The 20,033-nt window shown below is 48.9% G+C and overlaps 1 protein-coding gene across 17 annotated transcripts in view; it reads right to left on the bottom strand.

Moving 5' to 3' along the window:
• The window catches only part of CTIF (cap binding complex dependent translation initiation factor), a 297,589-nt gene that overhangs the window by 28,279 nt on the left and 249,277 nt on the right, over positions 1-20,033 (bottom strand). For 14 of the 17 annotated variants that reach the window (XM_045457976.1, XM_045457969.1, XM_045457972.1 and 11 more), the window contains one exon: positions 11,786-11,941. The exons of the other annotated variants lie outside the window; for them this stretch is intronic. In XM_045457976.1, coding sequence (XP_045313932.1) covers positions 11,786-11,941 — 156 coding nt within the window. The remainder of the gene's footprint in view (positions 1-11,785; positions 11,942-20,033) is intronic. 17 annotated transcript variants of the gene reach the window in all.

Below are 20,033 nucleotides of genomic sequence, written 5' to 3'. Positions count from 1 at the left end.
TTCATGCCCCAGCTCAAGCAGCCAGCCCAGCACTTCGCGCTCCTATTGCCTGGTACAGGGTACCTGGAATGAAGTCTGGGCAGGGCTGGGCTGTGCAAACCACGGGGAGACACTGGAGCGGGGCAGCGGGTGGGGGCGGCGGCGGGCATCCAGGAGGCCAGGATTCAAGGGGCCACTTACCTGGAAATCGCCACTGGGGGGTGGGAGGGGAGGGTGGGAGGAAGGCATCTTACTTAAAACAAACAAACAAACAAACAAACAAACAAAGGCCAGAGGATTTAAAACTGTAGACAGAGGCACGTGGATAGGTGCAGATGCGTGCGTATCCTGTACACACAACTCCAGCCAGAAACAATATATCTTCCCTCCACGGTCCACTCGCCAGTTTAGAAAAAGTTCGCACCCCCGCCCCTCCCCACCAAGGCCTTCAGCCCCTCCAGGTCCCCGCCTGCCTCCTGTGCGCCTCTGCAGAAAGCAGGGGCCTCTTGAAGTTCAGACATTAATTACTGAGTTAGAATATTTTTCAGAATTACAGGCATGGCCCCAGGAGATAAGACGGAGGAGGAGGTGAGCGCGGAGGGGCGGGGCCGCGGAGGCGGGTCTGGAGGCGGGGGCGGCCGCGGGGAGCGGGCCCGCTCCCCAGCCCGCAAGGCCAGGCGCCCCCTGCAGGCGGCGCGGAGAGCGGGACTGGGGGTTCAGCACCGCGGCCCAGGGCTGGCCCGAGGGGGCGTCCGCGGGAGGGGAGGCGTCTTACCTCCCTACCCGAGGCCTTAAACGTGGAATTCCTGCTAGAAAAACGGTCACGTTAATTAAAACTGTTTTCGGCGAAGAGGAGATAAGACCAAATCCGTCCCCTTGTGTAATTAGGAGGTTTGGTGGCGCTGACTCCCTGGGAGGGAACCGGAAGGACTGGCAGCGATTCAACGTCGCCCTTCAAGGATGCCGAAGATCTGATGTTTATTAAAAACGGCTCCCACCTTATATGTGTAAGGCTAGCCCGTTCTAAGACAGGAGCTGTATATTTTGGAGAAAATACCCAAAGCTTGCAACACCACCACCTTCCAAAAGGGAATTGAAGAGATGTCTTCCTGAAGCCACGCTGAGATGGGTTTGGAAGTCTCTTGAGTTTTTAGACCGTTTAAAAACGGTTCTGGCGTGGAGACTGGTTTCCCTTTGGAAACCAGTGTCTGGTGGAAGCTGGTATTTTTATAACTCCAGGCTCTCTATCAGATCCTGTGTTACCATGGTTGCTAAGGGGAACACTGGCTTCAAATTTCACATTTCAGTTTGCAGAGCCTGGCTAAGGAAGTAGAACAGTTAGAGGGTGGGGGCTGGGGAGGGGTCTGGGAGTGGTGGTAGGGAGGGGGGAGACTGGGTTTTATCTCGCTGGGGGCCAGGATCCCAGCTTCAGGGGAGGCATGCCAGCCTGTGGGTATGTGGTGGGGGCTTGGAGCAGGTCAGGGGCATCACACCAGGAGTGCCTTGGCCGCCAACTGGAGGGGGGGGGCGACAGCTTTGGAGGGGACAAAACTGTGGGAGTTATTTCGGCAGAGGTTACAGGAATGGTTGCTTAAGCTGGGGTATTCATAGCAGCAGCTGTTGGACCTGGAGGAGCTCTGCAGCTAAACCAGTGCCCAGGGGCTGTGTACCTGCCCCAGGAAGGCTACATTCTCAGAGGAACATTCCAGGCAGGGTCTGTGCCTAAGATTAGGGCTGGAATAAACTGTTCACGGAGGAGGGTTCTCCTGAATTTTCAAGCTTCCTTCCAGCCTGTCACTTCCTGCTTAGTCTTTTTGATCGAGGGTTACAGCAAGAAATTAAAGACGCAAGGGGTTGAGGATTGTTCTTTGCTGAGGTGCCCTCGCCAGATCTCCCGGTCTCGTCTGCGTCTGGGCTCCCACCGTCCTGCGTCCCACCTCACCTCATTTTGAGCACTGCATTGTGCACAGAGTTACCCTTGAGGCCCTCTGGCTAGGAAGAGCCCAGGTTTATTTGACTTTGCTATTTCAGCTTATTTCTATCCGCACGTGTATGTAGGAGACCTTTCAGTTCAATAAGGAAGGAGCGTTTTTCTCAGCGTTTTTTGAATGAGCAAATAAACTCTCTTTTATGCCTTCCATAGTGTTGCTCTCTGGCTTCAAAACTTTTGGAGGTTTTCAGCATCCTCTGGCGTGTCCTGGGAGCCAGCGCGGGCCCAGGACTCACCCATCAGACCCATCTTTACCGCGCTGACACAGACGGGCCGCATTTATTCTGGCCCCCGTGCCTCTGTTCACTTTTCTTCCTGGGGGCCTCTCTCCTTTCTCGCCAATACCTGTCCTAAAGCCCTGGCTTCCCCTCCCCTTTGCCCCCAGCAGCTGCCCACACCTCTAAGGTCCCCCTGCCCTTCCATTTGCGCAACCCGTCATCAGTGTTCATGGCTGCTTCATTTCTGTGGATTCGGTCACCGAGCGGGTCGTCAGCCCTTTGGAGGAGGATCACTTCACAACTTATACTCCCTCCTTCCAGTACCACTAGGAAACTCTGCAGTGCAGAAGAGAAAAGTAGCATCGTCTCAAACCAAATCACCGCTTCCTGAAGGAGCGGAGAGTCCCGAGCAAAACGTACTTGGGGTTACAGAACTAGGCGCGGCCCAACTTACCCGCAGGTACCAACGAGAGACTGAAATGATTTACAAGCAACCCAGAAGAGGTCACGAGGCATTCATACAACCACCTGACAAAGAACGTGTCCGGAGAACACGCGTAGGCCGCCTTGTGTAGACACGCATTGCCCAGCATGTTACAGGAGGAATAACTCAGGGCGGGGCGGGGACATGGCGGGAAGTGAACCCGGCCTTGAAGGTGGGCAAGATGTCAGGCAGAAGGAGGAGGGAGATGGGGCTCCGGGAGGAGAAATGCAAGGGACCCTCGGTGGAGCTGTGGTGGGGACAGCGGCTGGAGCCTCAGAGCACTCATGTGAGGCTCTCCAGGAAAGGGGGGCTGTGTTCGATTGTGGGGGGGCCCGGGTGCCCAGTTAGGAGACTTGGACAGTGCGTTCCGGGGCGGTCTGTGATGTGATACTTCTCTGGAGCAATGCTTGGAACACAGGTTGCTTTCAACAGTGGTACATGACAGTGCAGCTCACCAAGGGCCTGTCATGCATTACTTGCTTGTATTTGACGCCTTAAACCTGCAGGGTGGGTGTTAGTCCCATATTCCCATGTTACAGATAGAACGTTGAGGTTCGGAAACATTAAAGAATTAGGTGAGGGGCACCTGGGTGGCTCAGTTAGTTGAGCGCCGTCTCCGGCTCAGGTCATGCTCTCACGGTTCATGAGTTCGAGCCCCACGTCGGGTTCTGTGCTGATAGAATCTTGGTGTCTCCCTCCCTCTCTCCCCCTCCCCCACTCGTGCATGGGCTCTCTCTCTCTCTCTCTCTCTCTCTCTCAAAAATAAAATAAACATAAAACAAATGAAAGAATTAGGTGAAAGCCCCACAGGCTAGGAATGGCAGGGCTGGGATTCAAACTCAGGTCTCTCTGGCTCTTCCGGCGGCGCTCTTCCCACAGTGCTCTCTGGCTGCCAATGGCTGCTCACGAACTGCACCTAAGATGCAGCGACTGGTGTCTCTTAACCTTGGCTGCACGCTGGAATCACATAGAGGGATGAAATCTTTTTTTTTTTTTCCCCCTCTCAAACCTCATCCCCAGAAAGTTTGATTTACTTGGCTGAAGTGGGGTTGGAGGGGCGGTCTGAAAAATGTGTAAGTTTTCAAAAGCTCCCCAAGGTGCAGCAGGGTCAAGAGTCCCAGGTCGCATGGGGAATAATTTCAGATCTCCGCTCCCCTTAGGGTCCATCGGTATCCTGGGCACAGTGGACCTTGGCCTCTTCTGGCCATCCTGGGCCCTGCCCCGGCCCCAGCTGGGTAGCTGAATGAGGCCCCATCTCCTGCTCTTGGGAAGGGAGGAACAGTCCCACTGGAAAGGTACCTCCGAAGAATGTTCTGCTCGACTCTCTTAGCCCTGCGAAATAGCAGAGGATCTCCACCCACACCCACTTCATCTCAGCCTTTTCCGAGGTCAGATTTCCCCTGGAGCCAAAACAATGTGAGCAATTGAATGCACGCTCACGCAAAAAGTTGAAAAAGTGGCTCTCTCATTGTTGCATGGGGCAATTTCATTTCCTGAGAAGCTGGACTCGCTGCCCTCTGTGTTCTCCTCCCCAGCCTGTGCCTGCCGGCCCCTTCCAGGAGCCCAACCGGTTGCATCCTTGAGGGTGGGGTGTGTGCCCGTCGGAGACACCCCTCAGAGGCACCTGCCCCCTCCCTGCCCTTCCTCTGGAAAAGGCAGGGTGGGGGGCGGATGGGGTTTCTGGGGCCTGGAGGGAAGGAGAGCAAAGGAGCCAACCATAGGGAGGGGGTCAGAGGGAGGTGCAGAGGGATGAGAGATTCCTGGCACAGGGCAACCCCCTCCCTTTCTCCTTTCCTCCACTCCTGACCTCTGGCTATGGCTGCCAGACTCAGAAGAGCGCAGGAGGCTGGGAGTCACGGGTAGAGACGGGCTGGGGGATCGGAATGGAGACAGAAAGGCCGAGAGCGAGTGGGCAGAAGCAGGCCCCTAGTACGTGGGGAAAGTTTGCTCAAAGGAAACAGAAGTAAGGGGTTAAAAGCCACCCCAGCATTCCCTGCCAGAGGAATTTTTGATGAAGCTTTTGAAGCAAGGTGCCCAGGGAGAAGCCTTCAATGGTATCTCGGAACAGTTTGACAAGATCACCATTGGGTCATAGAGGTGACAGCAGAGTGGAGCGAGCCAAGAGTGTTGTAGGGTCAGGAAAAGGGTGTGAGGAGAGGACCCTCCCTGCACCCCCCACCCCCGCCCCCAACCAATTAAATGGTTGGCACGTTGGCTCCAGCTGAGATGGGAGATGACGACACCCTTAGCTCAGGCCACAAACACTAATTATACCCTCCTGTGTGGGGCCCTGGCAGTCACAGTTTGGCTGAGGGCCTCAGCAGGATGAAGGGGTCCTTAGAACGCTCCTGGAAAACAGCTTGAGGGATGCCTTACCGTTTCTTTGGGCCTTCTTTGATTTCGTTCATTAACATTTTTCAGTTTTCAGTGGGTAAGTCTTTTACTTCCTTAGTTAAGTTTATTCCCAAGTATTTTACTCTTTCTCATGCTACTGTAAAGTGAACTGTTTTCCTCATTTCCTTTTCAGGTAGTTTGTTATCATAGTGTCGAGAAATGCAGTTGATTTTTGTATATTGATTTTGTATCTGGCAACTTTACTGAGTTCATTTCTTACTTTTAACCTTTTTTAAATTTTTTGGTAGAGTCTTTAGGGTTTTCTTTTTTCTTTCTTTCTTCTTCTTCTTTTTTTTTTTTTTTTAGAATCTTTAGGGTTTTCTATATACAAGATCATGCTGTCTGCACATGGAGACAATTTTGCTTCTTCTTTTCAATTTGGATGTTTTCTATTTCTTTTTTCTTGCCTAGTTGCTGTGGCTAGGACTTCTAATACTATGTTAAACAGGAGCGTTAAGAGTGGACACCCTTGTCTTGTTCCTGATCTTGGCGTGGAAGATGTAATATTGTTAAAATGTCCAGACCACCCAAAGTGACCTACATATTCAATGCAATCCCTATCAAAATTACAGTCGCCTTTTTTAAAGTAATAGAACAGACAATTCTACAATTCATATAGAACCACAAAAGATTCACATAGCCAAAACAGTCTTGATACAGTTTGAAAACGAACGTGTCAGGAAGCACTACACATCCAAATTTCAGAATATATTCCAAAGCTATGGTAATTAAAACATACGTATAGACCAACGGGACAGAATTGAGAGTCCAGAAATAAATCCATGCATATGTGGTCGACTGACCTTCCGCAAAGTACCAGGAACACACAATGGGGAAAGGATAGTCTCTTCAACAAATGGTGCTGGGAAAACTGGATCTCCACATGCCAAAGAATGAAATTGGACTCTTACACCACACACACACAAAAATAACTTCAAATGTATTAAAACTTCAGACCTGAAACTGTAACTTGTCAAAGAAACCATAGGGGAAAAGCTTCATGACATTGGTCTTGGCAGTGATTTCATGGATAGGACATTAGAAGCACAAAAGCAAAAACAGACAACTGGGACTACATCAAATGAAAAAGTTTCTGCGCAGAAACACACACACACACACGCACGCACACACCACACAACAGTGAAAAGCAACTTACAGAATAGGAGAAAATATTTGCAAACCACGTATCTGAATGGGTTAATTTTCAAAATATATAATATATAATACCTGGAATGAAAAAAATGAGCTAAGGACTTGAATGGACATTTTTCCAAAGAAGACATACAAATGGCCAACAGGCATATGAAAAGGTGCTCAATGTCACTAATTATCAGGGAAATGCAAAGCAACACTGCTTCACGCCTGTGAGGACGGCTATTATTACTATTAAAAAAAAAAAAAAGACAAGTGTTAGAGAAATAGCTATTCTGAAAGACAGTTAAACAAGAAGCTAAAAATAGAACGACCATATTATCCGCAATCCCACTCTGAGTATTGATCTAAAAGAACTGAAATCAAGATCTCGAACAGACATTAGCACTCCTGTGCTCACTGCAGTAGCCAAGATGTCGGAACGACCTACATGTCCATTAACAGATGAACAGATTTAAGAATGTGGTATACCCATACAATGGAATACAGTTGAGCCTTGGACGCAGGGGTTAGTGGCACTGACCCCCTGTGCAATCGAAAATCCACATATAATTTTTGACACCCCCAAACTTAACTAATAGCCTACTGTCGACCAGAAGCCTTGCCAATAACATAAACAGTCAATGAATGCATATTTTGTATGTTATAGGTATTATACACTGTATTCGTACGATAAAGTAAGCCGGAAGAGAGAAACTATTACTAAGAAAATCCTAAGAAAGAGAAAATACATGTACAGAGCTGTACTGTAAAAACTCTGGATGTAAGTGGACCCCCAGGGTCCAAACCCACGTTGTTCAAGAGCCCACTGTACTATTCCACTTTATAAAAGAAGGAAATTCGGCAGTATGGGACAGCCTGGATGAACCCGGAAGACATTATGCTAAGTGAAACAAGCCAGTCACAGGAGGACAAATACTGCATATTTCTACTTGCACAGGGTATTTAACATAGTCAAACTTGTAGAAGCAAAGAATAGAATGGTGGAAGCCAGAGGCTGGGAGCAGAAGGGAGTGTGAGCAGCTAATCACCACGCACAAAATTTCTGTTATGCCAGACGGATGGATTCCAGAGATCTGCTGCGTGGCATTGTACCTAGAGGTTAACAATAACTGTAATGTACACTTAAGAATCTGTTCAGAGGGTAGGCTACGTATTAAGTGTTCTTATGACAATAACATTTTATTAACATTAAAAACATTTAAAAAAGAGGGGCACCTGGCCGGCTCAGTCGGTAGAGCATGTGACTCTTGATCTTGGGGTTTTAAATGTGAGCCCCACACTGGGTGTAGAAATTACTTTAAAAAAATGTTAAAAAACCTAAAAAAAGAGCTCACGAAGCAAACGTGAGCAGTAAACAGGACGGCAAGGAGGTTCCTGCACCTTCCAGGCACCAATTATACTCTTCAATCACTTTGAAAACCACCTTGGCACAGCCATTTGCGCTTAGACAATGAAAAGTGCTCACTGAACATGATTCTTCTCCATCCCTCAAAGAGAGATCTGATCGGCGCATGTTCTTTATGGCAAAAGCGGAATCAATTCCACGATGGCCTATTTGGCTTCCGCTGTGTAGCAGGCGCTGGGCTAGGGACCGAGGAAAGAGAAAGGTGCTTCATGAGGCAGGAGCAGAATGTCAAGAGCAGAGAGAGACTCCAGCAGTCAGACCTAGATTCCGAAGCAGACTCTGCTGTGGGGCCCGGAGCAAGCTGCCTGACCTCTCTGTTCTCTAGCAACCGGGGATGATCATCTTCAGAGTTAAAAGAGAAAAGAATGCATCATGTGCTTGGGACCAATGCCTTTCACTGTGCTGTTATCATGACTAAATACTAAATTGCTAAATAAATTAAATACTAAATTACCCAATACTAAAATACTAACTAAGGCACCACGGAAAGGCTGGAGCCTCAAGGATGGAGTGCAATGCCTCGTTCTTGGGAGCTGTCCCTGTGCTCTGCTGGGGGTGGGGGTGGGGACTTCCCAGAAGAGGGGACTTGGGCTGGGCCTGGGAAAAGGTGTTATGGCCACGAAGAGAGAGACTCCAGGGATGGAGTCCAAGGTCTCAAGCTTGAGTAACTGAGAGAACAGTTAATTCAACTAGGTCAGAGTGTGCAAGGAAAGGCCCAGGGACTCCCTCCAGGGCAGGGTGCCTCTCAGAGCCCTCGGTGGCCTCCAGTCTGAAGGGGCTTTGGGGCCAAGCGCACACTCAATCTTAAAGGGGCATGGGGGTCAGTGAGGCCCAGGTCCAGCGAAGGTGGCCTCTGTGAGCTGAGGACCCCAAGGTTGTGGTAGGGCTGTGATGATTTTCTTCCTCTTAGGTTTGTGCTAAATGAGACTTTGCACACCAAGATGGCCCATGGGTCTGTGTTTTATTCAGGAGCTAGAGGAAAGGGGAGGAGGAGAAGCCATGGAGGTGTGCAGAAGCAGGGGATACAATGGGTGGCCCATGACTGTAAGAAAAGGCAACTGGGTGAGTTCTGGGGCTGCTGCCTGGCTGCGAGGGGGCAGGAAGTAAGGGTCTGGGCCCACACCAGGACCTGGACTGTGCAGGAAGGCCTTGGGGAAGAGCGCTGGCCACATCTTGTTGGAGGGGCTTGAGGCATGACCTGGATGTGTCTAGTGGGCAGCCGGCAATGTGGGCCTGGGGTGGTTCTGGGAATTGGGAGGACCCAGGGTAGGGGTGGGCCCAGTAGATTTGGGGTCGGCCATCTGCATGGCCTCAGGGGAATACCCTAAGCTCTTCCACGGAGAGAGAGGCAGCAGCAGTGGCTTTGGCTTCTAGAAACTTCTTAGAGCTGGCCCAACCTGCTTTGGGAATGTCAGTCAGGCCTAGGTATGAGTGTGTGTGTGTGACAGATAAGGTAGGGGAGGCAGCAACAGATTCTGCGAATTCAAGTGTCTATCTCCGGGAAGCTGGCAAAGGCACAGGGCCCCCCTTCATGCCCCCATCTTTTCTTAAGGCCCTGTTTTAGGGAAGCTAAGTTCTCTATTTATTGGAAAGAGCCCTAGATTGGTCGGTGAGAAGTTCCAGGCCAGCCCTGGCATTGACTGGCTCTGTGTCCCTCTGGGCAGGGCTCTCAGCCTCTGTGCCCCTTTAAGATTGGGCATGTGCCCAGTCCTAAGTCAGCCTGGAGGACACCCAGCTCTCTGAAAGCCACCGTGCCTAAGAACAAGTCCCTTGGGCATTTCCTTCCACACCCTGACCTACTTGTCCTGGTGCTCTTAGCACCCACTCCACACCGTGTCTTTCTCCCTAAACCCCTTCAGGGCCAGCAGCACGATCCCGCTCTACAGGTCAGGAGCCAAGGCTCAGGACAGGTGAGCTCTCTCCTGAGATGGAACGGCCAAAAACCTGCAGAGGCAGGATTTGAGCCCCGGCCTGGTGCCCTTGAACCACCTCACCGTGGGCCCCGAGCAGACAGCTTGGAGCACGGGGCTCCGGTTTCCTCTTTTCACAAAATGGTGAAAGCCACAGATGGACTATTTACTCTTCAAGTTTACCGTGAGCGTGGCAGGCACTTTTGGGTTTGTGACACCGTCCTGAAAGGTTTCATGTACCCCACAAGCGTGCATTAGGGGAAGCTCCTCGGTTTCTGCGCAGATCTCCTGGCACCTTCCGGATCTCACACCCGAAAGTTCGCGCTACCTCAGGCGGTGTTAGAAGCGTCCTGGCAGCCAGGGCCGGCGCTCGGCTGTAGCCCTGCCTCCTGCTGCTCGGGGAAGCAGGTGATGGCAACACCAGGAGGTGCCCAGATCACGCAGAGGGAACGTGTCGGGGCAATCCAGGTCACTGCCCTCGAACAGCGCTGCTCCCTGCCTTGAGCTGGGCTGCCAGGGGCACAGGGCAACTCAGGCAGGGGTGGGAGGACCCCAAGAGGCCATCCTGCTTCCAAGAGGGCCGCCTTCCAGTCACCCCCGAGGGCTGGCAAACGCAAAGCTATGGCCTCTCGTGGTGCTGCGTTCAAGTTTGCGACGCTTTGAGAACGACACACGGTTGGAAGAGGCCGTTTTCTGATTCTGAGAAAGAACTCTGAAACCAGGAGCGTTCGTTAAGAGGTATGTCTGGCTACGAGACTGACGGGTTTCCAAGGTGCCCGGGAGAGGTCCGCGTGCTCTGCTCTAGCCAGCATCTGCACCGCCTGGGGCGAGCACCCTGCTCCCTAGAAGTGGATGCTTCCAAGACATTCACAAATACCCCTTCCCTTCTCTTACACTGCTCTATTATCTTCTTCCTTTCAAAAACACAAAAAATGTCCCTTGACGCCACCCCTCCCCTGTAGGTGACAGGTTCCTCTTTCCCTGTTGCCTTTCACAGAAACACTTCTCCAAAGACTTGTCCGCACGCACGTCCTCACCTCCACTGACTCCGCAGCGTGGCCTCACGTGGCGTCCGTGCTCGCCCCACTGACACCACGGGCCCCCGACCTCCTTGTTGCTAAACCCCGGCCGCTTCTCTGGCTGGTCGGATTGACCCCCCCCTCCGCCGCTCCCGAGGCTGCTCCTCCCTAGGTCCCAGGGCCGCTGCTGGGAGTGGGAGGGGGCAGCACATGTGACGGGTTGGCACCAGCTCCTGGTGGGATGATTCTCAGCCCTCCTGGAGCCTCCTCTGACCCGCGCCCTCCTGGCTGGCCTTCCCGCCTCCTGGCCACTCCTCCATCTACCCCCACTCCGTGGGTCACCCCATCTGGTCCCCCGCCTGGAGCACCAGGTGCACACTGTCACTTTACACGACGCTCCAGTCCATGTCCCCAGGGATCCCGATGGCTTCCTGATCTCCAGACACTTCTATCTGAGCAACTGCGGGACAGCTCCCTGGTGACTACGAGGTCCCCCAAACAGAAGCAAACGACTCCTGGTTTTCATCCCCACTGTGTTTTTCTTCCAGGCCTTCCCATCCCAGAAAATGGCGCCACCAGGCCGATGAACCAGGAGCCCACGTCCCTTCCTCCTTTCCCCGAAATCTCACGTCAGCAGGTCCCGTTGGTTCCAACTCAAAAACATAACTGAAATACAGACCCCCTCCACACTGTCACGGCTGGGTTCCGAGCCACCACCCCGGCACCAGACGACACCAACGGCCCCGTAAGGCGCTCCTGGTGTCTGTGTTTGTCCCTTCCAATTCTGGCCCCCGGGCGTAGCCAGAGTGACCTTCTGCAGTGGTAGGGCAAGGCCACCCCTGACCTCTTGCTTCTCAAAAGTTTCTCGGCAATTCTTGTTTATTTCTTTTTTTTAAGGTGAAATTTAGAAGCAAATAATTCAACGGCAAACCAATCCAGACCAAAGATCTACTCATTCAGTTCATACTTCCTGGTGGCCTCCTCCCTGCAGGCAGCGTTCTAGATTGTGAGGTCTGAGTTAACAATACTTCCCTTTGGACGGCTCTTGCCCTTTATACAAACCGAGTAAATTACAGCCTGGCTTTCGTAAACAGAAGCCCGGGGACTTAACGTTTCTCTTTACCAAGCGATTGATCGCGCGGTAAGTGGTACCGGCCCCGTAGCTTTCCCCGGGCATCCGGGTTTTGCTTACAGACATTCCAAGGTGACGTCGTCGGCGCCGGTCGCTTACCTCCCTGAGGCAGGTGTAGATGGGGCAGACGAGCACGCGGAAGGGCTCGCCCGTGCTGCTGCGCATGGTGCCGAACACCTCGCACAGGAAGGTGATGAAGCCAAGCCAGCGCTCCACATCTTGCTGCTGCAGCTCCTCCCGCACCGTGAAGTCCTTCTGCGGAGGCACAAGAGACGGGGTCAGCCTCGCCAAGGTCAACCTGCTCGGCCGTAGCGCCTACCGGCTAAGGGCTAGTCCGAGGCAACTGGTCAACCCCGTGCTTTCAGTGGCTGGAGGGTGACTGCTGGGGACTCCAGAGCCACCCCGACCTGCGTCCACAGCGCCTCTTCCTCAGTTTCCAGGTCGGGGGCCCGTCAGCCTTGCCTCGCTGACCCCAATGGCGAGGTGGGGAAGTGAGATGAAGGCGAGATGACACCTCTCCCAGAATCATCGCTTCGCCCATTCCACCCCCTCTGGTTAACCTCCAAAGCATGCCCGCCACCTGAGGGAGGGTAACCAGAATATTGTCCTGCATGTCAGCCATTAGTGACTGAGGCCCGTCAGGGCTCCGGCACTGGGCTAGAGACAGCTACAGCCCCTGCCTGCTTAGGGCAAGTAGCAAGATTAGAGGCACTCATTTATCTTCCTTAAAAATAGTATCGCCCCATTGTGTGCCAGGCTCCGTTTTAAGGACTAGGAAATGACATGTTCACTCATAACTGTGATACAAGAATGAAGGTATTAAAGCCACTGGGGACAGGGGGGTCATTCTAGGTGAAAGGTCTCTGGGAGCTCCGAGGCAGAAGTTATCACTTCCAATTGGAAATCAAGGCCACGAAAAAGCTAGGATTCCGACAGGGGTGGGGTGCGTCTGGTGGGGAGAAAAACGATGTAGGGGGGGGTAACACGGGTGTTTGGGAAACAGGGAGGTATAACCCAGCCTGGGTCTGGCATGGGTGGCATAGAGAGGACAAAACAGGAGGCAGGCCTGAGAAAGAGGGTGGGGCTAGAGTACGGACAATTGAAACCAGCCAAGGAGCTGCATTCTGTGTGATGGTTGGCAGAGGAGGTTTTAGGGTGTGTGCATCACGAAAGGCCATGGTCATATCTATGCTCCTTACAAGGTTAATATGGCATGGATATGGAGACCAGACGGAGGCCACCCACCGCAAAAGCGCAGGCTGCGTGAAACCTGAACTCCCTGGCATTTGTGAGACGAGACTCTGTGGTAGGTTAGATTATATTCAGAAATATATCTCCCCTGCCCCTTGTCTTTGGGTTCGGCCATATGACTTGCTTTGGCCAACAGAATAAGCAGAATCGTGACAGGGCGCCGGTTCTGATCCCAGGCCTTCAATGGCCTGATGTTTACTCTCCCCTGCTTCTCTCATTGTCATGGGAAGGCCATCCGGGGGCCGGTCTGATGGTCCCAAAGGGAAGATTGAAAGACCCGCGAAGCAGGGCCCCACCCAAGTCTAGACGAGATCAGGTGACCCCCAGCCAACTTGGAGGCACATAAGACAAGACAGTAAGGTGTGCCGTTAGGATTTCTGTGGGTGTCTGTCGAGCCGCAATAGCTGCCTGATACAGGATTGGCACATTGTCAAGATAAGGAGTCACAAAGCGATGGATTGCAGGGCTGATGGAAAAGGAAGACTCAAAGGTGATACCAAGATTCTGGGTCTGGGTGACTGTGCCACCAAGAGGAACGGACACGGGACGGCACACGCTGTAGAGTGGGCAGCAGGCCGTTCCCACCGCCCAGTACCCGCCCCCTTGCTCATTTCGGCCGCACATTCTCCTTGCTGCCAGAATCTCACAGAAGACGTGGTTCACGTCTGCGCCTTGTGCGTGACGGAAGTGCCATCTAGAAGCCTAAAAGGGCAGACGGGGCTGCAGCCTCCTTGGCTGGCAAATTTGGGCTGGGTGAGAAGATCTCCAAGAGACGTCACTCCGGTTTCTGCTTCTGATGAGCCTGGGTCGCGGCTTATAATTTCACAGTTTGACCAGTTTAAAGCGTGTGTGTGTTTCAACCAATAGCAACAGCAGCCACTGCCCGTGCACCAGACACTGAGTCAAGTACCCTAACTGTTCATATTCGATCATCACAATGATCCCATGAGGTAGGTCCTATTATTGCCTCATTTTATAGATGGTGAAATGGAGGTTAGAGAAGTTATCCAATTTGCCCATGGCAGAGCTGGGATTTGAACCCAGATCTGCCCGCTCTGGACACCAAGCTTTTCTTCCTCTTCCTTTGTATTTTTATTTTAAAAGTTTTCAATGTTTATTTTTGAAAGAGAGAGAGAGAGAGAGAGAGGGAGAGACAGAGGGGGAGGGGCAGAGAGAGAGGGAGATAAAGTCTGAAGCAAGCTCCAGGCTCCAAGCTGTCGGCGCAGAGCCCCATGCGGGGCTCGAACGCAAGAAAGATGAGATCATGACCTGAGCTGAAGTTGGACGCTTAATTGACTGAGCTACCCACGTGTCCGTAAATGTTTGTTTATTTTTGAGAGAGAGAGAGGGAGAGAGAGTGCAAGTGGGGAAGGGCAGAGAGAGAGAGGGAGAGAGAGAGACGGGGACAGAGGATCCGAAGTGGGCCCTGCATTGAGAGCAGGGAGCCCAGAGGGGCGGCCTGGTGGTGTTTTAGGTACCTGTGAATGAATACGTGACTTTGCCCACCACCCTAGGCCTATAAAGGGCCCTGGACTGCTGTCCTAGAAGTCATGAATCTTTAGGTCATTTCCTTCTCATTAGCCTGTGTTTGTCCCACTATATCCTTATGTGGTCAGAGCAGAGGCAGACATCAGTGTTTCAATGTTCGAATGGGAGAGACTAAGGCTCAAAGAGGTTAAAAGACTGGATCGAGGTCACTTAGCATTGGAATCTGAGTAAGAACCTCCGCCCTACCATTGCTCTCGAAATGCTGGCCTGAAGGCTCTCCGCCTTGGTTGCACGCTGGAGTCACCTGGAGGAACCTGGAAGCTACAGATGTTTGGGCTCCGCTGCAGAGAGGTTTGTGTCGCTGGCCACGGTGGGGCCAGGACCCTGGTAATCCGTGAAAGCCTCCAGGTGATTCCGTTGTGCAACCGTGGCTGAGAACCACAACGCCCAGCCTTTATAAAATGCCGACCTGGGAGTCAAGTCGGGGTCCTCTATCAGTGCCTGAGTTATCCTTTCCCCATCTCCCAGAAAAATGCCTGTGCAGGCGGGCGTAGAAGAAGAAATCCCCACGACAACACTGAGAAGGAAGATAACAGTTCACCAACAGACTCCTCACCAGACTCGGGAGGTTGACGCCACTAACTAAAGTACTGTCATGAAGAAGCTCTCTTTGCCCGGGCAGCTTAGCCTCCTCCCCAGAAGACCAAAGTCAAGGGGTAGATGGGCAGGCAGCTTGGCCTTCAGCCCTTCCCCGTCGGCCCCTGGCTGGTAGGCAGTCTGTGGCTGCTTTCGCACCCCGTCCCGCGCACCAGGGCAGCTCCTACCAGCACTGCTCTTGCCCTGGTCACTAGGGATTCAGGGGCCGAAGGCACCCTGTGTCCTCAGAGGCGCGATACTATCAGGCAAAGCGCTCTCAGTCAGGAAAAGGCTTGGGGCTGTGCATACCAGAAGCCAGAGTTTAAAAAACCGATCACATCTGATCAAGGAACTACAGCTTGACTCAGTTTCCTCCTGGTAATCAGTGGCCCCAAGAGAGGACTCTGTTTGGGGCTGGCAAAACGCACTAGGAATCTGAACACCTGCTAAATACTGGAGATCACACTTGGGGTGTGCACATGAAACCACCCACAGAGAGGAAGACCCGACCGTTGCCACAGCAGACATCGAGAATTCCAAGGATGATCCATACGGCTAACCCCAAAACCAAACTGAGCCTCTGTCATTCAAGGGTAAGGGAAGAGAAAAGCAATCTGCCCTCTATGGGAAAAGCCTGCACCGCAGAACAGGGACTCTCTACCCTGAAGGCCTAATGGTAATGCATGGCTTTGAAAATGAAAACAAGGTGCCAAGAATAAATAAAGTTAAAAATTCAAGTACAAAACATGGTGGGCTTTTAGGTCCCGAAGGGCAATAGCATGGGTTCTGTGACAGGTGGAGGGGCATTCACTCGCTAAAAGCCCGAAGCAGAGAGGAAGTGTTAAGATGGGAGCCAGCGTTCGGGGGGGAACCGAATGGGAATGAGGAACACAGTGGCAACATGGGGACGTGAGCCGAAGGCAACAAAGGACGGAATGGGTTCTGCAGAAAAAGTCGTACATAAGACAAACTTGGAAAATAACTAGAAAGCTGAAGATGGATGAAAAGGAAATGAAAAAGGAGCAGACTGAGTGGACGGATGTCTAACCTATGAATTACAGAGGTTTTCAAAAAGGATCCCAGAATAGATGGGATACAGAGACCAGAGCGAAACACTTTGAGTTGAAAACCAGAAGTCAAAGAATACACTCTTCGGGTGGAAAGGGGCGCACGGCGTTCCGGAGCCCCACCATTGATACTTAGCAGGAGAATTTTCTTTTTTAATTTCAAGAAAAAGAAAAATTCTAAAAACCGCTTTGATCGGGGCGCGGGGCGGGGGGGGGGGGCGGGGAACAGCCCTAGGTTTCTTACAAAGGAACAAAAATGTGGTTGGCCTTACGCTTCTGTATTTGATGTTAAAACTCAGAGACACCGAGGCAACATCTTCGTTTGTTTGAGGGGGAAAAGAACACACAGAGCACCAAGCAAAAGCAGGAGAAACGCATCTTACCTGAGTAAATGTTCTTCAAAGTCCTACCTACACCCTTAATAAGGAAGGAAATTCTGACACGTGCTACAACACAGGTGAACCTAACTGAAATGTGCTAACTGAAATATGCTAACTGAAATATGCAAGCCACAAAATGACAAATACCGTATGATTCCTCCTCCACAGGTAACTGGAGAAGTCGAAATCACAGAAACAGCAGAATGGTGGTTGCTGGTGGCTGGGGAGAGAGGGGACCGGAGAATTGCTTGATGGGTTAGAGTTTCAGTTCCGTAAGATGAAAAAGTTGTGGAGACTGGTTGCACAACAACGTGACCATAGCTAACATGATGGAATTGCACACACAGAACCGGTCGAGATGGTAAATTCTACTTATGTGGTGTTTTCTGTTGCCGCGGTGAAAAATAATTTAAAAATGCAAAAGCTTTCTTAAGAGCATGCCCGGCCAACAAAATGTAGACTCAGCTTGAGGAAATCAGAGTATAGCAGGACCAGAAGTGAAAACTGAAACGAGGGAGACAGACTGATGAGGTTAAAATAAGTAATTATAACTTTGGTTGTAAGATAGAATCAAAAGCCGGAAACAGTCCTTGAAAGAGAAGCTATTTAATCTTTAAATGAAATCTGAATAAGAATCTTATAGTAGTAGTGATTTAATAATCTAAGATTAAATTACTGAAGACTGATAAATACTGGTAGAAAGGAACAGAAGACTGTAAGGCATACACATTTCATAATTTAGACCCCAAGGATTCACAAGCTATTGTGTTTTCCTTAAGTACGGTAAACATAGAAATAGAAGTTAAACTATGACTTTGCAAATATTAAAAGTAAACACTAGTAACCATTGGCCACACTGAAAACAGGATATATAAAATAAATGGATGGGTAAAAATAACGGTGGGAAAATAAAAATAAAATGAAAACACTAGTAAAATCAAAGTAGTTTTCAAGATAACAATAGTTAAGTAAAATAAAAAAGGTTATATATATATATGTATAATTACATTCATAATAGATAACAAGAAAGATTATATACTACATAGCATCGACTCAAATATATAAAACAAAATCTCTTGAAACATAAGAAAACAAAGAAGAACAGTATTTGGAAATGAAACCATGTATTCCACGGCTAACGGACAAAATTCAATCACTTAGATGGTTTCAATAATGTAATTAATAAGACTAAAGGGAAACTAGCCTCATGTAAGTTGTGATTCACTACAAATTTCCAAGCACAGAAATTCTATTTGGGCCAAGAATTAAGAGCGATAAAAGAACAGCCAATTACTTGGGTGTTTAAAAATAGTCTCCTAAAGAAAGATGGAATGAAGAGATCATCAAATATATGATAATAGATTAGCAAATAGAGAGTTATAAACACTTGCGGGATGTGGTCAAAGCTATAATGAAAGGTAAGTTTATAGTCTTAACTATTTGGGCTATTAAAAAGAGGAAGCAAATACATCATCCAAACCTATTCTGTCCAGTATGGTAGCCACTCGTGACATAGGACTACTGAGTGCTTGAAATGTGGTCATACAAACTGAGATGTGTTGTAAGTGTAAAATAGAGGGGAGTTGTTAAAGACTTAGTATCAAAGAGTGTAAATGTCTCGTATTTAAAAAATATCAACTACATGTTGAAATTTTGGATATACTGGGAGAAATATGTTATTAAATTTGAAATTACACATGTGGAGGAGGCTCCTGGATGGCTCAGTCGGTTAAGCTGTCTGACTCTTGACTTTGGCTCAGGTCATGACCTCATGGTTCATGGGATCAAACGCCATGTTGGGCTCTGTGCTGAAGCATGGAGCCTGCTTGGGATTCTCTCTCTCTCTCTGCCCCTCCTCTCCCACCTCTCTCTGTCTCTCTCAAAGTAAATAAGCTTTTATTAACAAGGCTCTAGTAACTAAGGAAATATATGAAAGGACATAATAGAGATAAAGCCCCAAACTAATTAATTAGAAAACAGAGAAAGGAAATTATGTAAAATCAAGAAAGAAGAAACAGAAATAAAGCAGAAATACAATCAAAATATTAAAAAAGATATATAGTAGATAAAAATAATAAAAGCTATTTACAACGCTGTGTTGATGATTTGGGGGAAAATGATAAAACAGGCGATGTTAAAAAAAATAAATATAACCACACTTTACTTAAAAAAAATCAATAAAAAAGTCAGAAAAGATAAAAATCATAAAACAAAATGAAAAATTCTGAATTTGGAGGTCTCTAAACTTATCATCTTTATAGGTAAGTTGATTCAAATTTTCAAAAAATTAGATAGCTGCTCTGCTATGTTGACTGATCTAGAACATAAAAAGATAAGTTTTTCCAGTTTCCTATTACCCAAATCTCATGATAGTATATTACAAGCAAGCAAGTCTATGGGCTCATCTCTCCGATGTGAGTTGATGTGAAAGTCCTAAATGAAATGCTAGTAAATAGATCGTTATAACCAAGTAGATTTTATGCCGGAAAGGCAAGGACGATTTAGTATTAGGAAATCTATCAACATAATATATTACATCAATAGGCCTAATTAAAAAATTGCAGCAACGTCCATGACCCTTGGAAGGAGATAAAATGATTTGATGTGGTTATGCGTATGAAAAACCCAGGAGAACCCTCTAATGAAGATTCGAATTAAGAAGACAGTTTAGCCACTAATTAATTAATAAGAGTATTTAGACCCAAAATTAATAAACAAACATCAACAGCTTTTTAAAATAAGATTAACCAGTGAGATATTTTAGTGCACAAAAGCTCCTTTTTTAAAGCAACAAAAATACTTAACTAACATTATTTAGAAATGTGCAAAATTTCTACGAAGAAAATTGCAAAACCAAACTGAGAGATTCCGGACAGTCTTCCACAAATGAAGAAACACACAATATTCCTTAATGGGTAGATAGCATTATAAAGATGGTGATTCCCTGTGAAATAATTCACAAGCGTAACTTCGGTTTGTACTCCATATTCCAATGGGAACTCTTTGGAGGGAAAAGGGCTTAAAAAAATAGTCCTAAAAGTAATTTGAAAGAGTACAGGAGAAAAGCTAAAATCAGAACAATCAAAATTGCAAAGAGTCATACGGTTTTTCACCTATCCTAAAGCTTTAATTCGAAAGGGTGTGGAACTGACATAAGAATGGATAGTTAGATCACATAGCCTAGAAACAGATTTGGTATCCATAAGGATTTATCACATGGTCCCCAGAGGACCACAAATCAGTGGCAAAGGGAGCATTAGTCACTCAGGCAACAGTACAGGTACAGCTGTCTAAGTATGGGAGTTGGGGGAGATAATACTTTAGAGTCTCCCTTCACACTGGGCCCTAAAATGAATACCATGGAATAAAGAGGTAAACCTTCAAGAAAAAAAAAAAAAAAAAAAAAAGAGAGAGACAAACCACATGAATTTGAAGAAAATTAGATTGAGAATAAAATTTCTGGATGGAGAAGGGCTTTCCACATTAACACAACAAAGGAATGCATCAAAATATTACAAACACACT

The sequence above is a fragment of the Leopardus geoffroyi genome, chromosome D3, assembly GCF_018350155.1.
Source record: "Leopardus geoffroyi isolate Oge1 chromosome D3, O.geoffroyi_Oge1_pat1.0, whole genome shotgun sequence".
Lineage (NCBI taxonomy): Eukaryota > Metazoa > Chordata > Mammalia > Carnivora > Felidae > Leopardus > Leopardus geoffroyi.
The sequence above is the reverse complement of the archived record's forward strand: the minus strand, read 5'-3'. Positions and strand labels throughout refer to the sequence as shown.